At 40.6% G+C, this 26932-nt stretch overlaps 1 protein-coding gene across 12 annotated transcripts in view; it reads left to right on the top strand.

The window, feature by feature from the left end:
• The window catches only part of auts2a (activator of transcription and developmental regulator AUTS2 a), a 171638-nt gene that overhangs the window by 81751 nt on the left and 62955 nt on the right, over window positions 1-26932 (top strand). For all 12 annotated transcript variants that reach the window (XM_037270495.1, XM_037270494.1, XM_037270488.1 and 9 more), the window contains one exon: window positions 22394-22423. In XM_037270495.1, coding sequence (XP_037126390.1) covers window positions 22394-22423 — 30 coding nt within the window. The remainder of the gene's footprint in view (window positions 1-22393; window positions 22424-26932) is intronic.

The raw sequence follows: 26932 nt of genomic DNA, 5'->3' as shown, positions 1-26932 counted from the left end.
ATCATAGCTATGATCGGATGTGCATGAGAGTGAGGCAAGCAAGCAGGACTGGCGGGTTGGTAATGGGACATGAGCATTGCTGAGGTGTGTAATACGATCAGGAGTTACTGTCACACAGAACTAATGTACATATCTCAGGCTGCCATGTTGAAGTCCCACCGAGGCCATTTGGGTTACGTTTTCAGTTGCCAGTGATGAATATTGGCCTTTTAGGAAAAAAAATGGAATCAATGGTAATTATCTCAGTCTATTTTTCTGACACCGGTTTATTGCTCATTTGATTTGATTCCTGTTGCTAACCAAAACAACAGCACCTAATATTTCCTGGACTCTTACTGAGTATCACTTGGATATTTAAAATGGCTTTCCTGTTATTTTTTTAGTATTATGCATTTTATTATTTTTATTTAGAAATAATGTGTTTTTATTACTTTGGTTATTTATTTTTTTATTATTATGCATTATGCATTTCATTATTTTTATTTAGAAATAATGTGTTTTTGATTACTTTTATGACGCCATTCTTGAGAAAATTAGCATTTTTATTTTTTGGTTTCCATTTTCATGTGAATATATATATATATATATATATATATATATATATATGCACCAACAATGTAATATGGGATGTGTGTGTGACTGTTCATAGTAAATAGAGATTAGCTCTAAACGTCTTTGATTTATTTCTGCTGTGGACCCAGCAGCCAGACTGAGCCTCCCGCAAATTTATAGCCAAACGTCACTTTTACATGACGGGTTTGTAACAAATATCTGCTGCATATTGTCAAATTAATCTTCCATTTAAAATTAATGGAGTTAGACTCCCTAGGTTCAATGTAATTTGGTGTTCACAGGCTGCAAGAACCGCAGTGTGAATACAGAATGAGTTGAGGCCAAACGACCTAATCTTCCATCACCTTGAACCTGAGAGGAGAGGACGCCTCATCCGGCACTGGCTAATGAGATTGCGCTCACCTCCTGGGAGGGAGGGAGGGAGAGAGCGAGAGAGAGTTAGTGGGAGAGAGTAAGATGGAGGGGAAGAGAATGGATTAGTAGACGCATTATGACAGAAAATTGTCATATGAAGGTGTTGGTTTTTAAAAAGAAAAAAAAAAAACGTGGAACTGTACGGAGAAAGTCCCGTCACAATTTCCCAGTATTTTCCGCCTATACATACTTGAGATGAAATGAATCCTATATTATTATATTTCACAGTGATCTGCTGGCCATGACAAAGACAGAGAACATATTTCACAGCAACTCAGCAGGGTGTCTCTCTATAGTTTATGAATTGAGAAAAAGATTCCCTTGTGCAAGCCTGGTCATATTATTGTCAAAGAAAAGAGAATAGTTTTCTATTACCATTCCCAGTGTCCATCACTTGAGTCCATATATTTGCTCATGACAGAGCACTAGCGACAAATAGATCTCTGTTGGGTGATGTTTTATGGACATACAGTAGATTTTGGCCTTTCCCAGTACTCCATCTTGAAATATTATGCAACCATGACATCCATCTGCAGCTTGTAGAGATGCAGTGGTATTAAAGATAAATGTTTATTTAAGCTTTATATCAGGGGTCTCCGAGTCATGACCCTGTCTTACTTGTGGGAATATTTGACGTCGTTTGTGATGGCATTTTGCGCTTGAAAATGTACACACTTCGAACTCATATTATTGCACTCCGTTAGTTGACCACTAGATGGCAGAAGGTTTGCACACTGTCCCTTTAATACCATCGTTTCGTGAGATTTTGATATCGCTTGGGTTTTAAAAGTGACAACGTCGCTTTATTCCACTTTGATAACCAATCAAAAATACCATGGAATCTCAAAACCTGAAAAAAAAATCTGTCACTACTGTCTGTTTGTAGACAATAAAATAATTCCTATTTATAATTCGCCGTAGTTTGACGCTAACTAAATTTCCAAATCTGTTGATCTCCAATGAAATGATGGCTATTTGACTTCCTGCTCATTGTTAGTCTAGTTTACAGAAAGCAATTATTTCTAATATATGCACAGTCTCCTCCACATTGACACACTTCAGTTAGTTCAGATTAAATCCATTTCTGGGCCAGTGCCCTCACTGTTTACCTGCTTCTGCTCCATTTTTTTAATCACTTGGGTAATGATGCACTTATATTAGTATTAATCCCCATTCAGTCCTAAATGCATTTTCATGACTTCATTGATTAACTCTTTTCTTTAATGTCCCTCCCCGTTCCCTGCTACCCTGGGGCAATTTGTCTGTTCAATCCAATGGCTTGTTTCTAAGTTTTCTTGCCCACTATGTACTAATTCACACAGCTACACACTCATTTATTTGTTCATTCATTCATTAACTACATTGATCTCATGCTGCTGGTCTCCTCTCTCGAACATTTAATCAATGCACCTTTCTGTTTTATACTTAAGTGCCATATTGAATGCATAAAGATGCTTTTCCTTATCCCCCCAATACAGATACTCACCGGTTATCTTTCATTGTGAATGCTTCTATTGTTGTGCATCTTATTTTAGTGTCATAGCTGTTAATAAAATCCAATTTGAGCAATGAAGTGATTGGCTGCCTATCTCCTCTGGGGTTTACTGACCGTATTTTCCGCACTATAAGGCGCACCGGATTATAAGGCGCACCTTCAATGAATGGTCCATTTTAATACTTTGTCCATATATAAGGTGCACCGGATTATAAGGCGCACCTTCAATGAATGGCCCATTTTAAAACTTTGTCCATATATAAGATATATATACATTTGGCCCGCGGGCCGGACTTTGGACACGCCTGCTGTAGTGACTCAATATTGGTCTATATATAAGGTGCACCTGATTATAAGGCGCACTGTCGGCTTTTGAGAAAATTTGAGGTTTTTAGGCGTGCCTTATAGTGCGGAAAATATGGTAATTATAACTAAACTTCCCAGGGTTCAGCCTGTGAATAATTATTTTTTTTTTATTATGTGGTAAAGTAGAATGCGGTTTTACTGTCAATGGTCTGCTATTCAAAGCTTACCTGGCCCTGTATGGAAAAAAAAAATTGTTGGCCCACCCTCAGTAGCAAGAACAGAAATCAATTCTACAATTGCCAATGCGTCTTTGTGTAGATATTTTGTCCACTCTTTCCTTGCAAAATTACTTTGAATCACACTGGCAGGTTTTCAAGCACAAACAGCTTTCTAAGGTCATTCCACAGCATTCAAATCTGTACTTTGACAAGGCCACTCCAAAACATTCATAACTTGATTTGGTGTGCTTTAGATTGTTGCTGCAGAACCTAACATTTGAGGTCACATACTGGTGGTAGATTTTCAGTGATTTTCCTCATTTTATCCCCCTTGTTGCTGACGCATGCTCCTGTCCAAAGGAAAATACTGCAGGCTCCCTCAGCGAATAGCTCGTGGGTGACACATAGTCCTTACTTTACACTCTATTTGGTCCGAGGCAGCTCACACCCTCCTCCCCATCTTCTGTCCTCTAGCTCCCATCACATCCTGTCCCTCCTGTTTTCTCTCCAGGCGCTGACCTTTCAGATGATGCCTTTTCCCGGCCTCCCTGGCCAGTGGCTCCCCCGGGAGCTATAATGGACTCGGTGTTAATTGCCTGTTGAAGGACAGAGGCAGTTCTGCACAGGCTGATTGCAGACTCCCTTGAGAATACAGCTGTCTATGTGATTGTTGCACTAATGCAGCACAGCTTAAAACAAACAAAAAAAAAAAACAGCCCTCGTGTGCCCATTTGTAGACAGACGGGCACACAAAGAAAACACTTGGCTATTCGAAACTATAAATTAAATTCGCTAGTTCTGTCTTTTGCTGAAATTTGACGGAGATGGACTCAAGCATGCTTCACTGAATGCTCACTTGAGCACATTAGTTGAACTTTACAAGAATTGCACATTGTGTATTTACAAAAAACTGAACACGTAATGGGAAACTGCACAGATGGGCTGAAAGTGTGCCCACCCATCCAGTGTGAAATTACACACAAGTAAATATTATGAGAGCTGCTTCTGAAACTTTTTGAGAAATATATGTGTGGGAAGATAGTAAAGAGCAATTCTTCCAAAAATTAGACTGTTTAATGTGACTCCCAATTTGAGTTTATTGGCAAACTAAACATGAAACTAGAAAAAAAATGTAGTTTAATGCTAATGCTAACAAATGGTTGTAAATAGTATATCCAATATAGCATTTGTTTTTTTACTGCTTAACCATTTAAGCCACATGTGTCAAAGTCGAGGGCCCGGGGGCCAGATACGGCCCGCCAAATCATTTTAGGTGGCCCGCGAAGAAATTGTGCATCGAATTCAAATGTCAATTCCAAAATTTCAAATTGTTTTCACTTTTAAAAAGCAACTTTTATTACCATTCATTTTTTTAAATATTTTCTATTTTTAAATATTTGATTTCAATGTTTCATTTTTAAATATTTGAACAGTTTTTATTATTCTTTGTTTTGAAAACTAGAAATTCATCAATTTGTTGAGTAAGCCTATACTATATATACAATATGAGACGTTCATACATTTATTTGGGTTGACAATTTTAATGGCTCTTTGAGGCAAACGATGCGGCCCGTGACAAAAATAACTTTGACACCCCTGATTTAAGCAATATCATATATTGGACCTACAATGTTTGCATCTCTGCACGTAAAAAAAAAAAAAAAATGCTGTAGATAAGCTGTTCATAAAATATCAGCAAGGAGCAACTGGGTTAAAATGCACCAATCTTCACCCCAGTACCTCAAATTCTTGTGCCCATGGCAGGACCTTGATGTCCAAAGTTTGAAGTTAAAAGTGGGTCCTGTTGTCCTGGCGGCCACAGAGTGATTCCTATGAGATAAGGGGCCCTTTCATCCCCTGTTTATCTTGGAGCTGCTCAGTCACGGTGAGGCTGATTCGCATAAACAGTGAAGCCTTCTAGGCAGAGCAGGCCACGAGACGACCATGCCGGGGATTTATTTTGACATCTTGCCGATTTGCGACTTGCTGTCAATGTGGAACTTTTCACATGTACTCTGAACTGAAAATTCACCGTGACAGACAAAATGTTTAACCTCAAGCGGGTCGCTAATGATTAAGGATGGGCGAGTGCAGATACTAGGTAACGCTATTGGTGCCGATACGGTATCGGTTCTTTTTTATGATCAGGAATCAGAAATTAGAATAGAATTTAATTTGTCTGTCATTGTTTCAAGGGAAAATTTAATGTATTAAAAGTACCCTCCAATTCCATTTCACCCTTCAAGGATCAACATTTTCTTGTTTTCATTTTCTGGAGAAACACATGAGAATCTCCAAAAATAATTATTGAGTCACTTGAAGGTGCTTGCCGCTTTTGCTACATGTTTTGCCTAAGTAGACATCATAAATCATTTGCATGACTCACATGAGTAATTTTTTTTAATTTAGCCGGGGATTCAATTAGCTGGTGTCTGATGGGAGGCAGGGGGGGGGGGGTCTGTTACATGCAGCAGCATAATCACATTAAAAAGCCATGAAGGGGCCCTTGTTAAGACCAAGAAATCACCTTGAGTTGGGAAAATAATCATTTGAGATGGGTAAACTCCAGCCAAATGTTTGTAGCCTGCTGTGCCCCCCCCCCCCCCCCCAACATAAATAGCTTCTATTAGTTGATGGTGGAAAACATCAATTTGTTGTTTTGTCAAGGAGATAGAACCTCTTTTAGTTCTTGATGACAATTTATTTAATCATAATCAAAATGCAGTAGACTGGAGTTCATCGTGAGTTATTTCCTAATGAATAACAGGAATTAATCTGAAACATGTACCGTATTTTCCGCACTATAAGGCACACCTAAAAATCTCCAATTTTCTCAAAAGCCGACAGTGCTCCTTATAATCAGGTGCGCCTTATATATGGACCAATATTGAGCCACTACAGCAGGCGTGCCCAAAGTCCGACCCGCGGGCCAAGTGTATATATCTTATATATGGACAAAGTTTTAAAATGGGCCATTCATTGAAGGTGCGCCTTATAATCCGGTGCGCCTTATATATGGACAAAGTTTTAAAATGGGCCATTCATTGAAGGTGCGCCTTATAATCCGGTGCGCCTTATAATGCCGAAAATACGGTATATATATGTGAAATGTAAGAAAGTTAAGTGCCACTAGGTCATTGGACAAGCCAACCAAGGATAATGCATCAATTCAAGTTTTTCATTCGGCCCCCCTGAAAGGCTCCATTTTATTCAATTTGTCTAAAAGCCACTGACTCATGTGACAGTTTAGAATCTTTATAAGTTGAAGTGGCTTCAATTCCAAGTGAGTGGCTTTTTTTTTTGTCCTGCCCTCTGATCTGTCCATCATTTTTACACACGAATCCAAAGAAAAGGAGTTGAACGCTGCAGAGTGGGCACCCTGCTGCGATCTCCTCACAGAAGCTTGAAATTTACAAGACTTCTAATTAGAAAATCACATGCTGGCCCTTTATATCTATCGATTTATAAGTTGCTTCTTTGGAATTTTTTTTTATCAACTGCCTCTTTTCTTCGGATTTAAACGCAGTCTGACATTTTTCCCACCTTCACCAAATGATTACAATTGATCCACTTACCTAAAAAAAAGTTAGGGTCCCAAAAACGACATAATAAAGCCATTAAGTCTTATAACGGCCTTTCCAAAGGCAAACTTTATTGCAGTCCTAACGTAAGGGCATGGAACCTGCAATTACAATTTCTAATGGGCTATTGACTCGAATAATTTAAATGTTGCCACGCAGCTTTATAGCAGTGAGGAGTGGTTGCGTCTCGATTCAGGGTACTTGAACCGAAAACTCTTCGAGTCAACTACAGACGCATTGACCTCATGTATGTCGGGACTTAGTGGAACATGTGTTTTCTCTCTACACCCTCATGTGGTTCTTATTTCAATTGCTTAAGTGGGCCCACCTCCGTAACCCACGGTCATTTCGAAAAAGCCTCATGTATCCCTTTATTTGTGGCCAATTTAACTCCATGTCAGCTTCATTTTTTTCCCCCCCTTTGTTAATCTTTGATGTGTATGCCAAGACTTTCATTTCCCAATGATTCTGCAAATCCAACCACAAGAGCTAGTTGAAAATATTCTGTGATTGATCCTAAGGTTTAAATCTGATTTAATTGCCTCTAATGCCACATTAACTCTAGTCCAAATATTTGACTTGTCATTCTAATTCAGTCAGCTCCTCCAAGAATAGCACGGTCATCTGTTTTTCATTGTCTCTGCTTCATCTCTTCTCTTCCACTCACTTTTTCCATCTCGCAGGCCCGTCTTTGTTTTTCTCGTTCGTTTTGTCACACACGTTGTAGCTGCATGTGATTATGACCTTTTTTTCAACGCTACATCAGGATACAATTTGTCAGAGCCTAACAGCCCATTCTGTTCCGAGGGGTTAACATTCTGTTTGCGTTACAGAGCATTCAAACTGTAATTAAAACAACATTACATTCCCCATCTGCCAATCTGCCATAATCTACTTTAATTACTGTAATTAAACTATATTTATGTGCGCAAAATACTTGTAATTTAGCAAATTGCACTGTACACACTCAACATTTAATCAGCAACACTGGTGAAATGGAGTGATCAGTGTTTTCGGTTTGATTTCAGCGCTAAGCTAGTTCTGAAAGTCTCAATGGACGGAGGGTTAAGAAAATAATCTTTGGGAGATTTTTTTGTGTGTTTCAATAGCACTAAAATGTCTAGCCTCTATGTAGCGACATGATGTCTCTCATTCAAACTACCGTATTTTCCGTACTATAAGGTGCACTGGATTATAAGGCGCACCTTTAATGAATGGCCAATTTTAAAACTTTGTCCATATATAAGGCGCACCGGATTATAAGGCGCACCGTCAATGAATGGCCCATTTTAAAACTTTGTCCATATATGTATAAGATATATACATTCGGCCCGCGAGCCGGACTTTGGACACCCCTGCTGTAGTGGCTCAATATTGGTCCATATATAAGGCGCACCTGATTATAAGGCGCACTGTCGGCTTTTGAGAAAATTGGAGGTTTTTCGGGTGCGCCTTATAGTGCGGAAAATACGGTATATTTGCCACTCATATACCAAAGTGAGTCAGCGCGGTTGATTAGAATTAAAACTGCAGGTGTCTGAACAGTTGCTCCTGCAATATGAACATTGGCCATGCTTGCTTGTAGATTAATGGAATTAATGTGGGATTTGAACAGTTTTATCTTTATATTAGCGTGTAACAGTTAAGCCGTATATTGGGAGCATAGTGTAGTTCACTTAGCATTAGCGCTAAAAACAGAAAACATGAGTCGTATGTAAGTTTGACAGAAAACAGTTTTGTCGAATTCCTCCAAAACGGTCTTATAAAACGATGTGCCCTCCTAATTTTTTTGAACGACACAATTGCATCTGCTCTGTTTAATAATGCAAAGCCTTCATAGCACTTGGTTAGCGAAGATGTTGAAAGAAGTAGCTTGCAGCAAATTATGTTATAAGATGGACACAGCACCAAATCCTCATTAGCTGACACGTAGTTCCTCTTAATTAGTTTCCATTCAATGTAATTAGCATGGATGAGACTAATCATTTGATGCGAAAGCAATCTAACGCTTGGGATAAGACGTCCTTGGCCTCACTTTCGTGTCAGGTTCGCAGACATTTTTCTTCAGGTGCTCTATCTTATTCCAAGCTTTCGGTGAATAACGAGCAACATTAATCATCTTTTTAAAGGGACGCCATTTTGTACTTTATCTTTCCGCGTACGTACATATTATGAACGCTGGCCTTTTCTTTCCCGTTAAAAGCAAAGTCAAAACGATGTCATACTTTACATTGAATGCCTTTAAATGTCAATTTTTTATTTGACTGACCCTTGACCTTATGTCAATGAGATTTAAGTTCACAAAATCGTTTTTATATGTGACATCGAGTGGTAAAAGCCCTACAAGCGCTCCGAAGTGCTTTTCTTGATGGAGTTTTATTTTAGCAACGTTGTTTTTGCAAACTCTTTCCTAATCAGAGTCAGAAGATGCCCAACCACTTCATGGTGTGAGGTTATGCAGGATATGAGCCTTTTATTTGATTTTCTGCCTGGTGGATTTGACTTCACTGTGTCTTTATTGATATAAAATACCACAAATGATCTGCTCGTTTTTTTTTAAACTCACTGACCGCGAAATGTCCTCATTCCTAATCTTTTGGCTGAAGACAAAAGGACGTGAGCTTTGGCCGACGGTTTAAAGTTTGATTTTCCCAGAGCGCCGGAGGCACGCGTTCCCTCAATCGCCCCCTCAGTGCGGTTGATTTGTGTCTGATTTAAAACAGAACTCTGTTTATCCCCTCCACTCACTGTTATTATGACCATGATTATTCAAGACTGGAAGTTTCGGAATAGGCCCAGAGTAAATTAGATGTGTATAGAGTAAACTATCATATTTCTGGCATTTCAACATATTTCTGTCAGTCTCTCATTTCTTCTGTTTCTTGTTATTTCTTGTCTTATACGCTTTTGCTCTCCCTCAGGGAAGTTCTTTTTTTTTTCTGGACTATTTGGAATGAACTCTTGCCATATGCCTGTCGAGGTGCCAAAAAAAAAAATAAAAAATCGGAGCAGCTATTTTCTTGCGCCAAGTATTTGGCCATCTGCTTAAGTCTTTAACTGGCTGTACCATGGGGCTTTGTCAAACTTGAACTATGAAGTGAAATAGTTTTCTCTGGCCCCCACATCAAGCAAGGCAGTTGCACTGGTACTTCCAAACCATCTACCGTATTTTCCGCACTATAAGGCGCACCTTCAATGAATGGCGCATTTTAAAACTTTGTCCATATATAAAGCGCACCGGATTATAAGGCGCACCTTCAATGAATGGCCCATTTTAAAATTTTGTCCATATATAAGATATATACATTTGGCCCGCGGGCCGGACTTTAGACACGCCTGCTGTAGTGGCTCAATATTGGTCCATATATAAGGCGCACCTGATTATAAGGCGCACTGTCGGCTTTTGAGAAATATGAGGTTTTCAGGTGCGCCTTATAGTGCGGAAAATACGGTACTATAATGCCCCAATTTTTTAATGCACAAAGTGAAGTGTGTCTATGAATTTAAACCTGAATTTAAAAGAGAAAATTAAAAATGTGTGTTCATCAACCATAGCCAAAGAGATAGCATTTTTATGGGGGTGGGGTTCATTATGCGCCACATAGGACACCATTATTAGCCCCATTACACACAGTGACAGCAGCACATTCATTCTCCTATACCTGCTTTTTAAAGCCACCCATTAATAATGTGGACTGCAGTGGGCTTTGTCTAAGAAGAAGGTCATTATAGAGCAGGCTTCTATTTGTCAAAATTACTTCATAATCACAGGTCACAAGAAGGCTTTTTGCTTTGCTTAATTATCCACTGGGTTAACCATCCATCAATTTTCTGTACTGCTTGTCCTTAAGGTCGCAGGGGAGTCGATCCCAGCTGACTTTGGACAAGAGGTGGGAAAGACCATGGTCAGGTCACCAGCCAATCGCAGGGCAAATATAGAAAAATAGACATTTACCTTCTTGAAATAACCAAATAGCTTAGCCTAACGCTAACAACTGGCACAAAAAGCCACCTATAAGTAAATAAATGAGTATTGGGCATTATGATTTTATAAACACAAATGGTGAAGCAACACATGTAGACAGCTCTATCAAGGTCAGTTTAGTATGTATTAGAAGTTGCATGAATTCAGATTATGTTGTGAAAGTCTGCATCAATTTGTCGCTGATGACCTGTTTTTTTTTTTTCTTTTTAAAAAAATTAATTGCTGGAGGTGGGGAGTGTTGAGACCAAAGCCGTAACAGTTTCTTTGCCTTTGTATGGTAGAGAAAATATTTCCACTAGCTAGTATTCAGTGTACAGTGCAGTATAATTACACAGCTTTTATCAGAATGACCTCTTTGGCAAACTTCACGAATTGAAGGAGACATCTGAGCCCCTTCATACTTCCTGCCTGCCCTTGTTTTATCCAAAAGACTTGCTTGAATGGATAATAGAGTCCTTTTTGTCCAAAGAGGGATCATGGAGGGTGGAGTGGTTCCTTTGGCAGACTACCATCACTTCCATGCTCTAGAGAAAACCAATACCGGTCCTATCAACTGATATATGACACTAATACACTGGCTGACTCGGGCCCTAAACAGAATAGAGGAATTGTTTTGACTTTTGACTGGTCGGTGGATCTATGACTCCCAGGTACCGCACTGTCTGGCCCTCGAGACTGCTCTAATTGCTTTACATCTGTACAAAGGTTTCTTGTAATCGGGCCTTCTCCCTCCATTTGTCTTCCTTTCAGTCTCCTTGTGAAGGCCTTAATTGGTCTTAGTGGGGCTCTTTTTTCCATTTAGCTCCGGGGCCTGAGCCAGAGGAAGACTTAACCTCAGGGGGCAGTTGGTTTTGCTGGCTTCTAGGGCTTGGTTGATTTCAGAAGCGAGGAATTCAATACTTCCTCTACCTTAAACACTTTAATTAATGTTCTCCTGACAAGCCTTTGCACGTAGCTTCTCATGAGGGCGGTTGTGCTCATGGGAGCTGCATAAGAATCAAGACTTGTTCTGCTTTGTGAGAAAATCTCCCGCGTAGTCTCTGGTGGCCAATCGACATTTTGAGAGAATGTGAGAAGCAGAGTTTTTTTTCAAGATAAGGTTTGTACTGTCAAATTCTATATTTTTTTTACCTTTCTGTGTCAATCTTCTGAAATGCTCTGTATTTCCATGTTGAGCCTATTTATAAAGAAGTTTGAAGTTAGCCTAATGTCAGAAATGCAGCTATCAATTGTGAGCTCGCTGTTTGGTTTTGCCCTACTCTGCTCCCTTGCATTTCCTGCTGACTGACTGATATGGCGCCGTGCTGCCAAGGCTTAAATAGCAGCTGTAAGCGTCCAGCTGCTCTCTGCCACACTCCACTTGTCCCCAGATGGCTCTGAGACGTTCCAGCAGCCCTCCGGAGAAGCGCTCATGAGGAAAGTGTTATGGAGTGGCTCTCCGAAACACCAGGGAGCATCCCTCACCGCACCAAAACCACCCTCCTGCTTCTCCAACCGTCATGCCAAGAGCCCAAATTAGGGCAGGACTGTTCCAGCAGTTTCTTTTGCCAATTTACCAATGAGATGCACAGATGGCGCTGTCCACAGCATAAAGCAGGGCCCGAGAGAAGTGGGACGGAGGGATCTTGGAGAGAGCCCATGCCATGGCTGGCCTAGGATGCCACTGATACCCCTCAGGAGAGGTTCTCGTTGGTTCCCAGCAGATGACCAGCCAAAGTCTGGTGCGGTTCAGAGGTGTTGTAGCAAAATGTTTGCTTTTGGCCAAATAAGTGGGTCGATTCCGATGCAGGAACAGGACTGGTGCACAGGATGCAAATAGAAAAGAGAAGGAAAGGCGCACTCCATAACAATAAAACCCGTGGAGTTTATTTGAAGTGGACTTTTAAAATCATTTGTCACGTTGTTGACTCAAGGTCCTGTATGGACCAGGGATCTCATTTTGGGTTCCCCTAGCCTCTGTTCTCTCATCTGTCATTTCCTGTGGCCAGCAAAATAGGAAGTACGTCCAAGAAGTGGTGCTCGACCAAAGAGGGAGGGGGGAGGGGGGGGACTCCTTGCTCCGCTGACCTCAATGTTATCCTTTTCATGACAGGAAACATGCATAACCGTGAGCCCACTAATGCGAACCACATTCCAACACATCTTGATCAAAGCCAGACTGCCTGGACAACAAAGTGCCCATAATGCCACATTTTGACCATATAATTGGAAAGTAATTATATCTGACAAAACACTCCATCGAGATTTTTTTTCCCCCCTCTGTTTCTTTTCCTCCTCCCCAGTGTCTTTGTTCTGTAAGAAAGCCCAGAGAAGAAGGCTTGTAATAAACCATGTGGGATATTGTGTGCTGAGTTGGCTTGAAAGCTCTCGAGTGGAGCTAAGGGTAGGTCAGTTTTTATTGGCGCACAATTGCTTATTCAGAGACTTTATAACAACACTCAAGGGTAGCAGTAACCAGTGGCCCAGAAAAACACTGGTGCCTCTTATGACAACTGACTCTTATTCCCCGACAAGACACCACTTTCACTCAAAACTCTCTTCACCAGCCTGGATTTGATTATTTACTCTGATAACAATCCAAAGTAGAGTCGAGAGACTTTTGTTGTCTTCCCAGATCCTCGCTAAAGATTTATTTATATCTTCTATGTATATTTACAACATGCATTGTACAAAGTTATGCTTGTGCAAAGAGTGATTTAGTTTGGCATTCAAAGTCGGGAATTAAAAAGGCTGACTGCAAAGGGGAAGAAACTGTTGTTCCATGAGGCTTTGCTCCAAATGAAACATTAGAGTTCTGTCAGATGGGAATGATTGGAACAAGTGGTGACAAGGAAGGGAATGGTCAGCCAAATGGTTTGCCGCTCGATTTAAACGTTTGGCGCTGATTTAGCGTGATTTCAATGGTAATTGCACATCCATTTTTTATTCTCATGTACTATTAAGGGCGATTGTAGTGGCTGCAGTTTTCCTCGAATCACTTTTAGGGTAAGAATTGGACTACCCTGGTACTTAATCACAGAACTCCGCATTGGGTGGCCACTGAGCTCACACTAAGCTCGGACAACTGATTTTTTTCTCCCACTGTGCTGCATGCATTGTTGGAGTCACACCGTACCATTTTTAATGCTAATTATTGCGTACCAATTTTCTATCATGTCAGTCCTCGGCCAGGTTCTCACCCACTGACCTCGTCCTTTCTTTAATTCAGTATGTTTTTAAGAGCCTACAGTACTTGATATCCTGCTTATTTCCAATACGTTGTTGTGAAGGAGGGAGGAAGCTGGATGAACGTAGAGCTAGGGAAATATATAAATAGCCCAAACAAACATACAAACAAAAAGCCTCGTGTTTATTAACACCCATGGGATAAGACAGGAGGTGAGAGCAGGAAATCATTAGCACTAGAGTCAAACTACGCTCGTTTGATCTTACTGATGGAGGAGCAAATATAATTTGGTGCGCTGCGAGTAATTTGTTTTAGCACTTAGCATGGGTTCCTTTTAATTTCGTTCTGCCTCGCATCCATCTTTCCGAATAAATATTTTTATTTTGTACAAAGCGCTTCTTTGTAAGCCTCGCAGCTCAAAGACCAGCTCTCAACAACAACTAATGTTTATTCATATTTGCTTGTTTGCATCTGTTGTAGACAGTGACAGGAGCGTGTAGTGTATGCTTCTATTTGAATAGTTTCTGTATAATGAGGCGACTCAGATGTAGCCCGTGACAGCTCGCAAAGGGAGGGAGAATAACGAAGTGTTTTTTTTCTCCCACAGCGGCTCTAATTATCCGGAAGACGGTGCTGAAGCTGCTGCATCTGTTTTTTTTTTTCTCACCTTATGTCCTCAATTTGGAGGAAGTTTTTGACGATGCAGCTGTTTCTAAAATTTCCAGTTCACGTAAATTAACCATTGCCAACAAATGGTATTAAGAGCTACCGTATTTTCCGCACTATAAGGCGCACCTAAAAACCTCCAATTTTCTCAAAAGCCTAATAATCAGGTGCGCCTTATATATGGACCAATATTGAGCCACTACAGCAGGCGTGTCCAAAGTCCGGCCCGCGGACCAAATGTATATATCTTATATATGGACAAAGTTTTAAAATGGGCCATTCATTGAAGATGCGCCTTATAATCCGGTGCGCCTTATATGTGGACAAAGTTTTAAAATGGGCCATTCATTGAAGGTGCGCCTCATAATCCGGTGCGCCTTATAGTGCGGAAAATATGGTAATTTAAAAGGCCATATGTAATGTAAATAACCGGTCACAAAATTTCTTTTTATCATCCCTAATGGAATGTAGGGTGTTGCCGTAAATGTTGTTGGCATCCAACTGTGGAACCTTCTCTCGTTTTTTGATTTTTTTTATTTCACATTCATCACTTTGCAATTCTCACGGACAGACGACACCACACACAACAATACACGAGAAAATGTTTTCCTCTCGTTCTTAAAAACACAACAGAGGCGACATCTACAATTTAAATTGCTTTTCTTCTCACCACTGCAAAGTGTTTGAGCAGACCTGGGCTTCAGAACAGGAATGACCCTGAGAGACACGAGTCTCTGATTTATGTGTCATAATAATATCCCATTTATCATTTAGGAATCACAGACATTAAATTACGTCCATTTTCAGGGGCTGGAATGTATTAAGTGACTTCACTGCGAACATTCTAGTAATTTATTATACTTACATTACAGATTGTTTTATTTTGAATCACCTCCCTCATTTGCAAATTCTTCCACGTGGGTTCTGGCATGGTCCTTAGATTGATCAGATTGTACAAGTATACGCAATGAATTGGCGTCATGATTTCAGATACATGTCATCATCTTGTTGTAAGATTATAGATGTTTGCAAATGCATTAGCATGTCTAGCTGCCAGCACGGCCTGACAAACAGCATGTGTTCTAATGGGAGGGCACCGAGGCCCTCTCCATACCTCAGCTGTGTGTCTGGCAGAGCCTGCAGGGGTTGTTAGCATTGACAGCGCCAGTCTTTCTGCATGAGACTTGCAGGCAGATTGTTGGCAAAGCTAGGTTGTTACTCTCTGATGGGTGTCAGCTGGCTGCCAGCCTTTTCCTCCTCCGACACCTTGCATCCATTCCCATCATGGTGTATGTAAAAAAAAAAAAAAAAAAAAAAAAAAAGAAACTTTATGGAGCCTCATAATGATACGTGGCAAATGTGCAGCACAGGGGTGATTGTTAACTGCGGCAGCTGCTCAGATAGCCTGGATGATGGAAAATCAGTGGGACCTCATTTTGCTTTGCTAGTATGAATATTAATGGCTCGTTTCCAGGCCATGGCTAATGATGAGGAAAATTCCCTAATAAAAACTTGATGTGATGGGCAACGACCCGAGGGGTCACTGGAGATATTCAAAGTTAATAGTGTGCCATCAGGTGTGAGGAGTTAAGTGATTAGAGGCACAGAACCTACTCCTGATGCACCCCCATTCCCCTTGCCTCCCTCCCTCTGCCAAGAATCAGTATGAGGGAAGGGCAGGAAGTGGGAGAAGAGAGAGGCTGCTATTCATTGACAGTATCTGTGCACCTTATCCTTAACTAAGTCATGAAGTCATGCTAAAGCAGGGGTGTCAAACTTATTTTTGTCACGGGCCACATCATAGTCATAGTTTGCCTCAAAGGGCCATTAAAATTGTCAACCCAAATAAATCATATTGTATATATAGTATAGGCTACACAACGAACTGATGAATTTCTTGTTTTCAAAACAAAGAATAATAAAACTGTTCAAATATTTAAAAATGAAATATTGAAATCAAATCAAATATTTAAAAATAGAAATGATTTTAAAAAATGAATGGTAATAAAAGTTGCTTTTTAAAAATGAAAACAATTTGAAATTTTGGAATTGACATTTGAATTCGATGCACAATTTCTTCACGGGCCACCTGGAATTATTTGGCGGGCCGTATCTGGCCCCCGGGCCTTGACATGTGTGCTAAAGGTTACAATATAAGCTTTAATATACTTTATAAGATGTTGGATTGTTTCAGAATTTGTTCCAAAATTGTTTAAATATAATAGTAATTATTATTATTACTATTATTATTATATTTCAAAAAACATATTTTTATTTTTTCCAATTAAATTCTACTGTAGTGTCAATTTTCTATATCGCAAAAATCTGACATTTTGGGTGTAGGCTTTTTACATCCAACTTATATTGTTATAGCTGTACGGAATTAATACAATCCAGATTTAAAACATGGTCTCTGAGTGAGATGAAAGCAGAATATAATATATTAAGAATGCACTCCGGGGTAGTGAAACCATAGGTCACAGGCTATGAAGTTCAGATTATTTTATGGAAGGCTTCATTTTTCTGCCCTTCTCCCACGTCATCCCTCCCTTAGCTCAAATTCACCCTGTGACTGGAATTCAGGCTTTGCAGTCAAATAGAAAATTTTGTGGCTCAGCCTTTACATCTGAAAGGAAATTGCATTCAGATGTAAGCTTGCTGCTTTTGGCCGGTTCTTCACATCTGGATCAGACCCGATTGTATTAGTCCAGACAAAAGTCTGGTCCTCCCTGACGGAACGTTTTTGGCTGCCTTTGCCTTATATGACTACATAGAAGCGCAAGCTGTTTTCTTTTGCTTTTGATTTCTTTCCAGCTCTTTTGTGTCCAATACTTTTATACGACAGCTTGACATTAAGCAGATGTTGTGGAAATTGCATGTTCAATGTCATCGCTGCGGAGCCAAACTCATTTTAAAGAGCTGACCCAGTCAGGCATGTCACGTTGTATTTCAGTCAACGAGCTGAACTTTTACACGTATTTACAAAAAATGTCTTTCATAGAAATTGTTAAATCAAAATTTCATCTGCTGGCCAAAAAAAAGTTCAGGCATCAAATAGGATGAGGTCAGTTCAATATTTTTGTTATTTGATCTCCCAATTTTTTTTTTTATTAATGCCCTATGCTGACTTCAAAATTATTAAATTGTGTCAGTTTTGTTATTTTTAAGTAACATTATGGCAGGAATTTTCTATTTACCATCAATGAATAGGTCTATTTTGAGAAATCTCCATACATAGGACACACCGGGTTACTTCAAATTAAGAGAAACAAATGAGTACAGCGAATAAGTCAAACTTTAGTCAACTTCAATTTCCATCAACATAAGACGCAATGTCGATTGGTGAGAAGATGAAATGATTTGAAGTACGCCTGAAAATATACGATAAAAATGGGACGAGAACTCAACAAACGCTAAGCTTCAGCTAACCTGTGACTTTAAACACTCTTTGTTTGGGCCTTTCATCTAAATTTGTATGTTCTCCCGCTGCTCTGTGGCTACACTACAAAATGTAAAGGACGACAATTGAAATGTTTATCTGTGCCCAGAATTTGTGAATTGGCATGTCAAAAAAAAATATCCATTCGTCAACTTGGTCCCTGTGAATAATGTAGTATTGCCCCAATGGCCAGCAGTAGGACAAGGCATGCTGCCATATCACGCCGTTATGGCAGAGAGGCGCTCTGGGCTCCGAGATGGCAATCAAGGCTTGATTTGCCAACACATTTCCAATGATTAAAATGTAATTAGCACAAGCGAGCACCTCCTCCCCAGCTAATTTCCACACACGCTGTGACAGGCAGGCGGTCGACGGCAACCAGGCCCCAGCAGCAGATGGAACAGAATGCACCAGGAGGGAGGGGCGGGGGCGGGAAGGGTACCATTTTGCCCTGCGACTGTTTGTATCCGAAAACCATCAGGATGCTCAGCTATATCTGGAAGGAGCTGTTAGCGAGGAGCCCTCGACAACACCTCATTAAATTGGCACCGTCAGAGCTGACCGTGGCAATGGCTGCCATCGCTCATGCTGTTCCTCCAGCTTCCAGGCATGCAAGCATTCCTCCCCCTCTTTTTTTTAACCCCTTCAGCCATGCTAAAGGACAGCCTGGCTCAGCCTGATAAACAGACCCCGTCCTGTGAGCAAAGAGATGCTTTCATGAAACCACTATCAACCATAATTAATTATTTGGTCATGGATAGAGAGCAGCTTTACCTGAAGCTTCACGGGGTGGGGGTCGACCATGTGCAACCACTTCACATCCAGTTGCATTTTAGGAAAATGTGTAACTCTGCAGGCCGATTAGAAACCAAACCGTTAATGACACACTGTTTGAATTCGGTTCCATTATTTTCAACATATTTGTCTTGAAAACAGCATATGTTAGTCATTTCAGACCAAAGGATTTCTCTGAGGTTTTGTTGGCAAAGGTAATGTCGTAACTTGCATACCTCTTTTATATGTGTGATGTGGTTAGGTCTGCAATTTTCTTTTGCAGCGGTGACTTGCTGCTGCGGTTGATAGTTTAGCTGTAACATTTCGGATTCGGTGCATGCCTTCTAATGTTCCCCTCTGCTTTTCAAGAAGTATTACTCACATATGGGGAGGATTTAAAACACGAACAATTCACTCTGACTCAAAGCAATGTAAACAAAGGCTTGATGCTCAGACAGAAGGTAAAGAAATTTATAGGAACGTGCGGCCAAAAGCAAGAGCCCAATGAGAGTGCTCCGTCCGGATACTGGCCAACATCAACAACTCTTAGAGTTAATGTTTGACAATCTTGAGTTACTTAAACTCAACACGAGGTTCTTGTTATAGACTATAATACTGCCCTCTGTAAATGGTGGAGAGCACTTTCTTTTGTCAGCTGGCCCCCTTTCTGGACTTATGGTTTGCTTATTGTACGTGACGGTTGCTTTGAGTGAAAACCTACCTGCGTCGATTTCAATGGCACCACTGTTGTGATTTTAAATGAAAATGATTATTTTGTAAGAAATGTAAAACTGCTGGAATAGAACGGACCTCGTTTTGATGTGTAGCGTTTAAATGAGGTGCTGGCGATTTATTCATGAGTTGGCATTAAGCGTGATTGGAGCAGGAACTAATTTTCGGGAGTCAACTTTTTAAATAATAACATGCACACAGTGGTGGAATTAGATATTTCTCTCATTGTTGATGTTTTTTAAATCATTGCCAGATATGTTTACACCACATTCATCTGTTTTTTTAATGTCCATTTCTGATTTTAGTGAAGATCAAAAAGACATTTGTTTCCCCTGTTTGAAGATATTTACTTATTTATGCTATGATGACTCAGTGAGTGACAGCTCAGGCTTGTTTGTATGCGTGGGATATTTTTTTTATCATTATACAGTCATTTGTTAGCATTTTTCCTTTTGTGTGAAATCTCCTCCCATGAAAGGATGATTTTATTGTTTGTGCTTGCATGTCAAGGCTGATTTTCAGCTTTTTTTTATTATTATAAAGGTATTTCAATTTTACCAACTTTCTATTTTATTCCCCCATTTGTTGCTCTGGGAAATTTACATACCTCTATTCCCATGGAAAAGAACATAATGATAGCAATTTATTTTATTTTCTCTTCCCGCACTAGCAGCTCGAGCGCTTCGTTTAGCGCTACCTGCGAATGCGACAGGCGGCGGGATGAGAAGTGAAAGAGAGCGGTTGATTAAATCATCATCAAGTCGCAGCACAGAAAGTCAATTCTGCTTGCCGTCTAGAATGATATCCTTTTATCTTAAAGTAATGAGCTATGGCACTTTTGCATCGGATAATACGATGAGTTCCATTAGGATGTTCCATTTGCTTCGCGAGCGAGGGCAAGTCATTCCAGCCGGCTTCTCTCTTGGCAATCAAAGCAATCGGCTACGCGAGCACGAAAGGGGAAAAGAGATAAAGAAGAACTGGGGAGAAAAAAAAAAAGTTGCTCCCAACATGATAGATAAAACGAATAATGTTGCTTATTTGAACCTGTCGCACGCCCGTGTTCCCGATTGCGTGGCGTGTACCGTCGGAGGAGTCGCTAATGAGTACTCAGTGTGCTGTCACGTTCTGACAGGCCTCAATAGATTGAAGTTGTCGAGGCAGCTAATACTGGGATTTTTTCTGCGGCTCCATTAGTCGTTTGTGAGTGGGAGGCCACGACTGACAATTTATAACAGATGTTACTCTTGATCCGAAAAGCAAATTGGATGTATAGAAATGCAAACGCATTTGTTTAGCTGTTTGCGCTTGTTTGTACTAGTTCGCCACGCTTGCAAGGGTACAGAATATTATGTGGGCTAAGACAATGATGTCATTTGGTCATTCTTACTGATGTGTTCAGTGTCGTATGGTTTTCTTAGTTTGTCACGGTAATACTTTAAAATCCAAACTAGACCTGGGACTGTATGGTATATTTACCGTATTTTCCGGACTATAAGGCGCACCGGACTATAAGGCGCACCTTCAATGAATGGCCCATTTTAAAACTTTGTCATTATATAAGGCGCACCGGACTATAAGGCGCACCATTAATGCATCATGTCAGATTTTTAATCCAAATCAAATCATTCTCCATTTTATCTTTTTTATTTCAACTTCAGACGCAACAAATTACTTTATAATCACAAAATAATGATCTATAGTCTTTTTGATTCATGATTCATAGTCTTCAGTGGGCCACTTATGATTGATTTCATGACACAATGCTTCGGGCCAGTTTAAATTTAGGAATTAGGTCCATATATAAGGCGCGCCGGACTATAAAGCGCACTGTCGGCTTTTGAGAAAATTTTGGGTTTTTAGGTGCGCCTTATAGTCCGGAAAATACGGTACCCTGAATTGTTTTTCTTGTTGACCAAGAGAGAAGAAGATGTGGACAAACATGACTGTCCTTGACCTTTGGCACCACCTGACCTCACAAATGTTCCTTTGTATGAATGAACCAGAATTCTCCCAAATAAATCTTCCCAATAAAGTGGAAGAGTGTGTGCGTCCAAAATTTTATCCTAACTCAGTTCCTACAGGCCAATTGTCCTTTCTAATTAGAACCTTGACTCCCCGTTCTCATTTATTCATCCTGTCGAGAAGGTTGTTGGCGTTCACAGTACTGGGGATGGATGTCGGAATGTTCTAGAGAGAGAGAGAGAGAAATAAAGAGCAAGGGAGCGTCTGAGGAGTGTTTGCCCAGTGCGTTTATTGCCACTGCATAATTTATGAGTTGCTGGAGCTGACCATCATGGCAGCATGCCGCCGGCTGCCCCAGGGGCCATGTGGGACAGGCCTGTAAATTGGATGCTATGCTCCTGCTGAGCTCGCATGGCCCCCTTTTAGCATCCAGTCTGAGAAACATACCCGAGCAGCCACATGGCTTCTACCTTAGGCTCCAGATCAGCAAAAAAAAAAATTTGATTGAAGCGGGAAAGATGGAGAGCCAAGACAGAAGTGCCTTCTGTCGCTCACTCCCAGGGCTGTCAATCTTTTCATCCTCACAAATATATGATGCCAATCCCTGCCTATATTCCCCCCCAGTGCCTTCTTCATTACCGACTTCAGTGCTTCTCTGCACCTCAGCCATATGCACAACTTTGGGACTGCCAGTCACCCAGCGTGACACTAATTAGTTGATAAAGAATTAAGTGGACCTTGAAATTGAAATTGGAAGAGGGTGGGGAAAAAAAATCAAATTTAGCCACCTTTTTCCTGTCTCCGTTGACAAGGTTGTCTTGCTTCTCTCCTTCTTCATCCCAAGCCTCAAGGAACAACACATTCCATGGAATAATAAATGATGTTGTTCTTCTTCATGAGCTTCCAACTCCACAATTAGCTTTTTTTGCTAACTTGGGCACATTTGCGCAGAATAATACCAAGATCGAGTCAATTTCTGACATTCACTGTCCTTGGAAAGATTAAATATGCCATAAATTGGAAGTGTGTGACAGTTTCAGATGCATGGAACCTCATCAAGTATCTTTTTTTTCTTTCAGTGTGATACGGAGACTGACCAGGATAGCAAGGTAAGCCTGACAGTTTTTATCCCATTGTGGGTGTGTCTAAATCACTTTTGAAAAAGATTCACTGTTCAGCCTGACAGTTAAATGCAATTAGAATGAAACACCCTATGAAGACATACTACCACACTTTAATTAGTTATGGATTTGTTATAAATGTTCTTAATGACCTTCAAAATATAAATTAGACTGCATATTATCATATTTGTTTTATCTAGGAATTGATAAGAAAAGCATTTGCATGACAGCATTATTTGAGGTCAAATGAATGTGAACAATTCAAGTATTACCAAAAATATCCAATAATTCAAAGGTTCAGACATTAAATCAAATGATCATATAGACATCTTAAAATAATAAATGAATAAATATTGATGGAAAGAAATAGCTGAAAAATATAAATATTATATATATATGAAAAATAATGCAGCAAATTGAGTCATTACTCAGTGTTGTCCGTTCAAATTGGTCCTGTCTTTGTCGTTTTTTGTTTTTTTTGGTTTCTGGAAGCAAGAGAGAACATGTTGCCCTGTAATCCCTCAACCGACTGGATTAATTCACTCAGTCCGCCTCTGACACACAGCGTCGACTACACCTTGCTGTCATTGATTAATTGCGTGTTAAAGTAACAAGAGGAGTGAATTAGTAAATAGGGGACCCCTGTGACATGTCTTCTGCCTTGTTGTTGAGGAGTCATTTGAACTCCCACATGACTCTTTCACCTCATCACCTCTGTCACTATCTACTCCTGCCAGGCCCTTTTCACTTCTCGCCCACTACCCCTGTTGTCATTTGCATTTTCTGGATGACGCGGTCTACTTCACAACCCCCGTAGTGGAGAAGGATGCTAAAGAAATCCTTTTAATGGGTCAAATGTATTCCAATGACGACAAACGTATTTAGTTTCCCTTCAAAAGCGGGAAATGGAAAAAGTGTTCCCTGGAGAAATCATGTTCTGCCTGTGTAGCAGGTCTCCGCCATGTCGACTGCCAGGCTCTGATAAGACACTATTTGGATCTCAGAATATGCATGTGTGTGTGTGCGGAATCTTGTTTGTGTGTGCGTGCTTGGAAACTCTAAGAGCCTTTGTGCCCGCTCCAAAACAATAGCATGCAGAATCTGGAATAGTTTCATATCATATCTAGAAAATGAGCGACTGAGCAAGAGAGAAGCATTCCCCATCAGACTTACAAAAATGAATCTTTTATGTTAAACACCTACTCAAGCGTCATCATTCAGCTACACAGTCTGGGCCTTGATTTTATAATATCGTCAGGAGGCAGTCGCTCTAGACTCATTACTGCTTAAATGATTTTGCTTATAAGTGGCATCTTAAAACGACTACTTTAATATTTTAGGATGAATAGGCGCCGGCGCTCTAATGCCTTTCAAATGAACCATTCATAGATTTGCAGCCTTTACAGGTATTAATCACATTGGAGCTTTTAGAAATTATATTATATTATATTTGATATGATATGATATGATATTATATTCCATCTTCTTCCGCTTATGGAATATAATATAATATTTAAGATATTATATTATATTTATTATATTCATTATATTATATATAAGTGTTTATGTGATCTGACAGCCTCCACAAACTCTATGTGCTATTATTTTAAACATATTTGCATTGTTATTCACGGCCAAGCCAGACCTTACCGTAAATGTAGCGTAATGCGTGTAGTCATATGGGGCAAGGGATCTAAGTGGGTGCTTTGGAGCAGCCGGAAGAACCTGTTTGTCCTTGACATAAAATACAATTTGCTATTTATCTTCCTTTATTGTTTTGCTGTGTTTGCCCTCTGGCAATTCTCACACAAGAGTTGTGTTTCTCAACGACTTGGCAGCACTGTACATAAAACCAGTTTACAATCCTACCCACCCACCCCCAACCCAAACCCGCCCTCGCTGCGCCGCAGTGGGAAAGAAGAGTAATAAAAAGGAAAGAGCAACTTGTCAGCGTTAAAAGATTATGTGTTTTGCCCCCCTCCAAAGGAAGAGAGTGGTGTTTACAGGCTTGAGTGGGTGCTCACTAGGTTGAGGCTGAGGCTGATTGCACTAGAGTACCCTGTCAGCTAGTGATTTGTCATGTACTTTATCATCCTTGTCACTCTGCGGAGCGTTGTCATAGGTAACGTCCCCGCCCGCCCGGCCCCCTCCTCCTCCTCCTCCTCCTCCCCCTTATGCTTTGTACTCAGTCAGTGCAGGAAATTTGTATTTACTTTGGGGGAGTGTAATTTGTTCCTCATGGATAATATGACCCTTAGCGGAGCCGGATCACGGGTTAGTTGAAGTGATATTTTCCGGTAATGGTAGTCGTACATCATGGCTGTCAGGGCGGGTTAGGAGGCGAGCACATTATAGCTCCATTTTAGCACTGCAGGCATCTGGGATTATTTTCCATAACCAAGTATGACATGACCGCTCTGCGGAGTGCATTAAATTTTTACTAGCTTTTTTCCCTCCCCCTGCAACTTCTGTGGCTTTACCCCCGGTCTGGGTCTCAGGGCTGCCACAGTGATGGATACCCCCACCGAGTCCCAGTAGCCCTGTCCAAGGTTAGCGGGTGTCACAGACCTACACGGCTCCCCTCCATCCAATAAGTGGCAAATCTCTGCTCCCTGTGAGGCACGTTCACACAGGAACATGGCTCACCGCCGTCGCATATAAACACAGCCACAGGAAATGAGTCACTGCGTTGGATGTGGGAGAAGAAAAAGAGCTGCGTCTCATCACGCCCAATTGCCAACCTCGTGGATGCTTTGTAGGCCAATCGGAAGTCAATCTTATGCTGTCATATTGCCTTAATACTAAGAGTCTTTTTGGGTTTTACCATAACGACTCAGTTTATACCAGCTTCAGTGGATGTAAGTACTTCACACACAAGTTTGGTTAAATACCCATTTTTTGTGGTATAATAAAATTGGACCAAGATGAATCATTGAAAATAAACTTTGATGAGGTTTAGGGGTTGAGTTTAGGGTTAAGGTTAGGGTGACCTAACCAATGACCAACTGAAAACTCTTGCTGGGTTCAGAATTGATCAGTCATATTCAAACGCTGTGCTTCTGATTAACCCCAAATAAGGTTCAGTTGTTGAAGTAGTATTTTCCTGATTTAGTCGTTGTTCTCTGTATCTTCTCAAGAACATCACATGACCAAACCCAGAAAACAGGCGAGTTGTGACGGTTGTTACCTGAGGCTTTTTAGGCACTGCCGTGTCAGTTTGTTGACAGCAAGTGGCAAAACGGCTGAATAAAAGAATTTGCCTAATTCATATTCTACCAATGCACTATTAATCAGAATGTAAGACTACCGTATTTTCCGGACTATAAGGCACACCTAAACATCTAACATTTTCTCAAAAGCCAACAGTGGGCCTTATAGTCCGGTGCGCCTTATATATGGACCAAATTCCTAAATTTAAACTGGCCCGAAGCATTGTGTCATGAAATCAATCATAAGTAGCCCGCTGAAGACTATGAATCATGAATCAAAAAGACTATGGATCATTATTTTGTGATTATAAAGTAATTTGTTGTGTCTGAAATTTAAATAAAAAAAGATAAAATGGAGAATGATTTGATTTGGATTAAAAATCTGACATGATGCATTAATGGTGCGCCTTATAGTCCGGTGCGCCTTATATAAGGACAAAGTTTTAAAATGGGCCATTCATTGAAGGTGCGCCTTATAGTCCGGTGCGCCTTATAGTCCGGAAAATACGGTAATAGGGGCACATATTATTGACTTCCCCTTAAATGACATTTCACGACTTCTGAAATGCCCATGGTCTCTTTAGGAATGAATCAATTGGAGTTCAATTTGATGAGAAAGAGCATAACCGCAGTTGTACAGAAAAGAAAATTCCCAAAGTAGTGATAGCATTTCCACTTCCTCTTACACCTACCATTTGATCTTCCATTTCTTGGCAGCAAGGTCAGCAGTTTAAAGGCCATCTCTGGCCCTTGACAAATGGCAAACCACCCCCCTCTGCTAATCAGTCGAGTCTCCGAGGTGTACGAGCAGGCGGAGCTCATTAGGGCACCCTAGATGAGAAATTAATGTGGAGATTGTAGAGCTGGCGGAGAGCCGCGTTGATGGGGGGGCCGTGTCGGGGGGGTGCATCCATCTGATGGATGACCTGACCAGCAGGCAGCAACACTCTCCAGACAGTCCGGCACATGTGCTAATGTACCCACGCACCTGTCCACACTTCCCCCAAGCCAAGAAAGCACCAGAGTGTGACTTCTACACCCAGCAGCACAGTAATATGGCCATCGGGCAAGCAGGATATCAAAACCGAAAAGGTCAGGAAGGAGACGCTTCTGCCCTCAATGTCAGATCGATCATTAAATAGAAAAAGACACCTAAAAAAGCCAGGATGCTATGCAAGTATTTTTTTTAACATATTGGATTAATAATTGAACACAAGTCATCCTGTTTTTTCAAATATAGTTTCAGATGATGTATAACCACTAAAAGTAAAAGACGACTAAAGCGTAA

Source organism: Syngnathus acus, chromosome 14, assembly GCF_901709675.1.
Source record: "Syngnathus acus chromosome 14, fSynAcu1.2, whole genome shotgun sequence".
NCBI lineage: Eukaryota > Metazoa > Chordata > Actinopteri > Syngnathiformes > Syngnathidae > Syngnathus > Syngnathus acus.
This window is presented reverse-complemented; position numbering and strand designations above follow the sequence as displayed.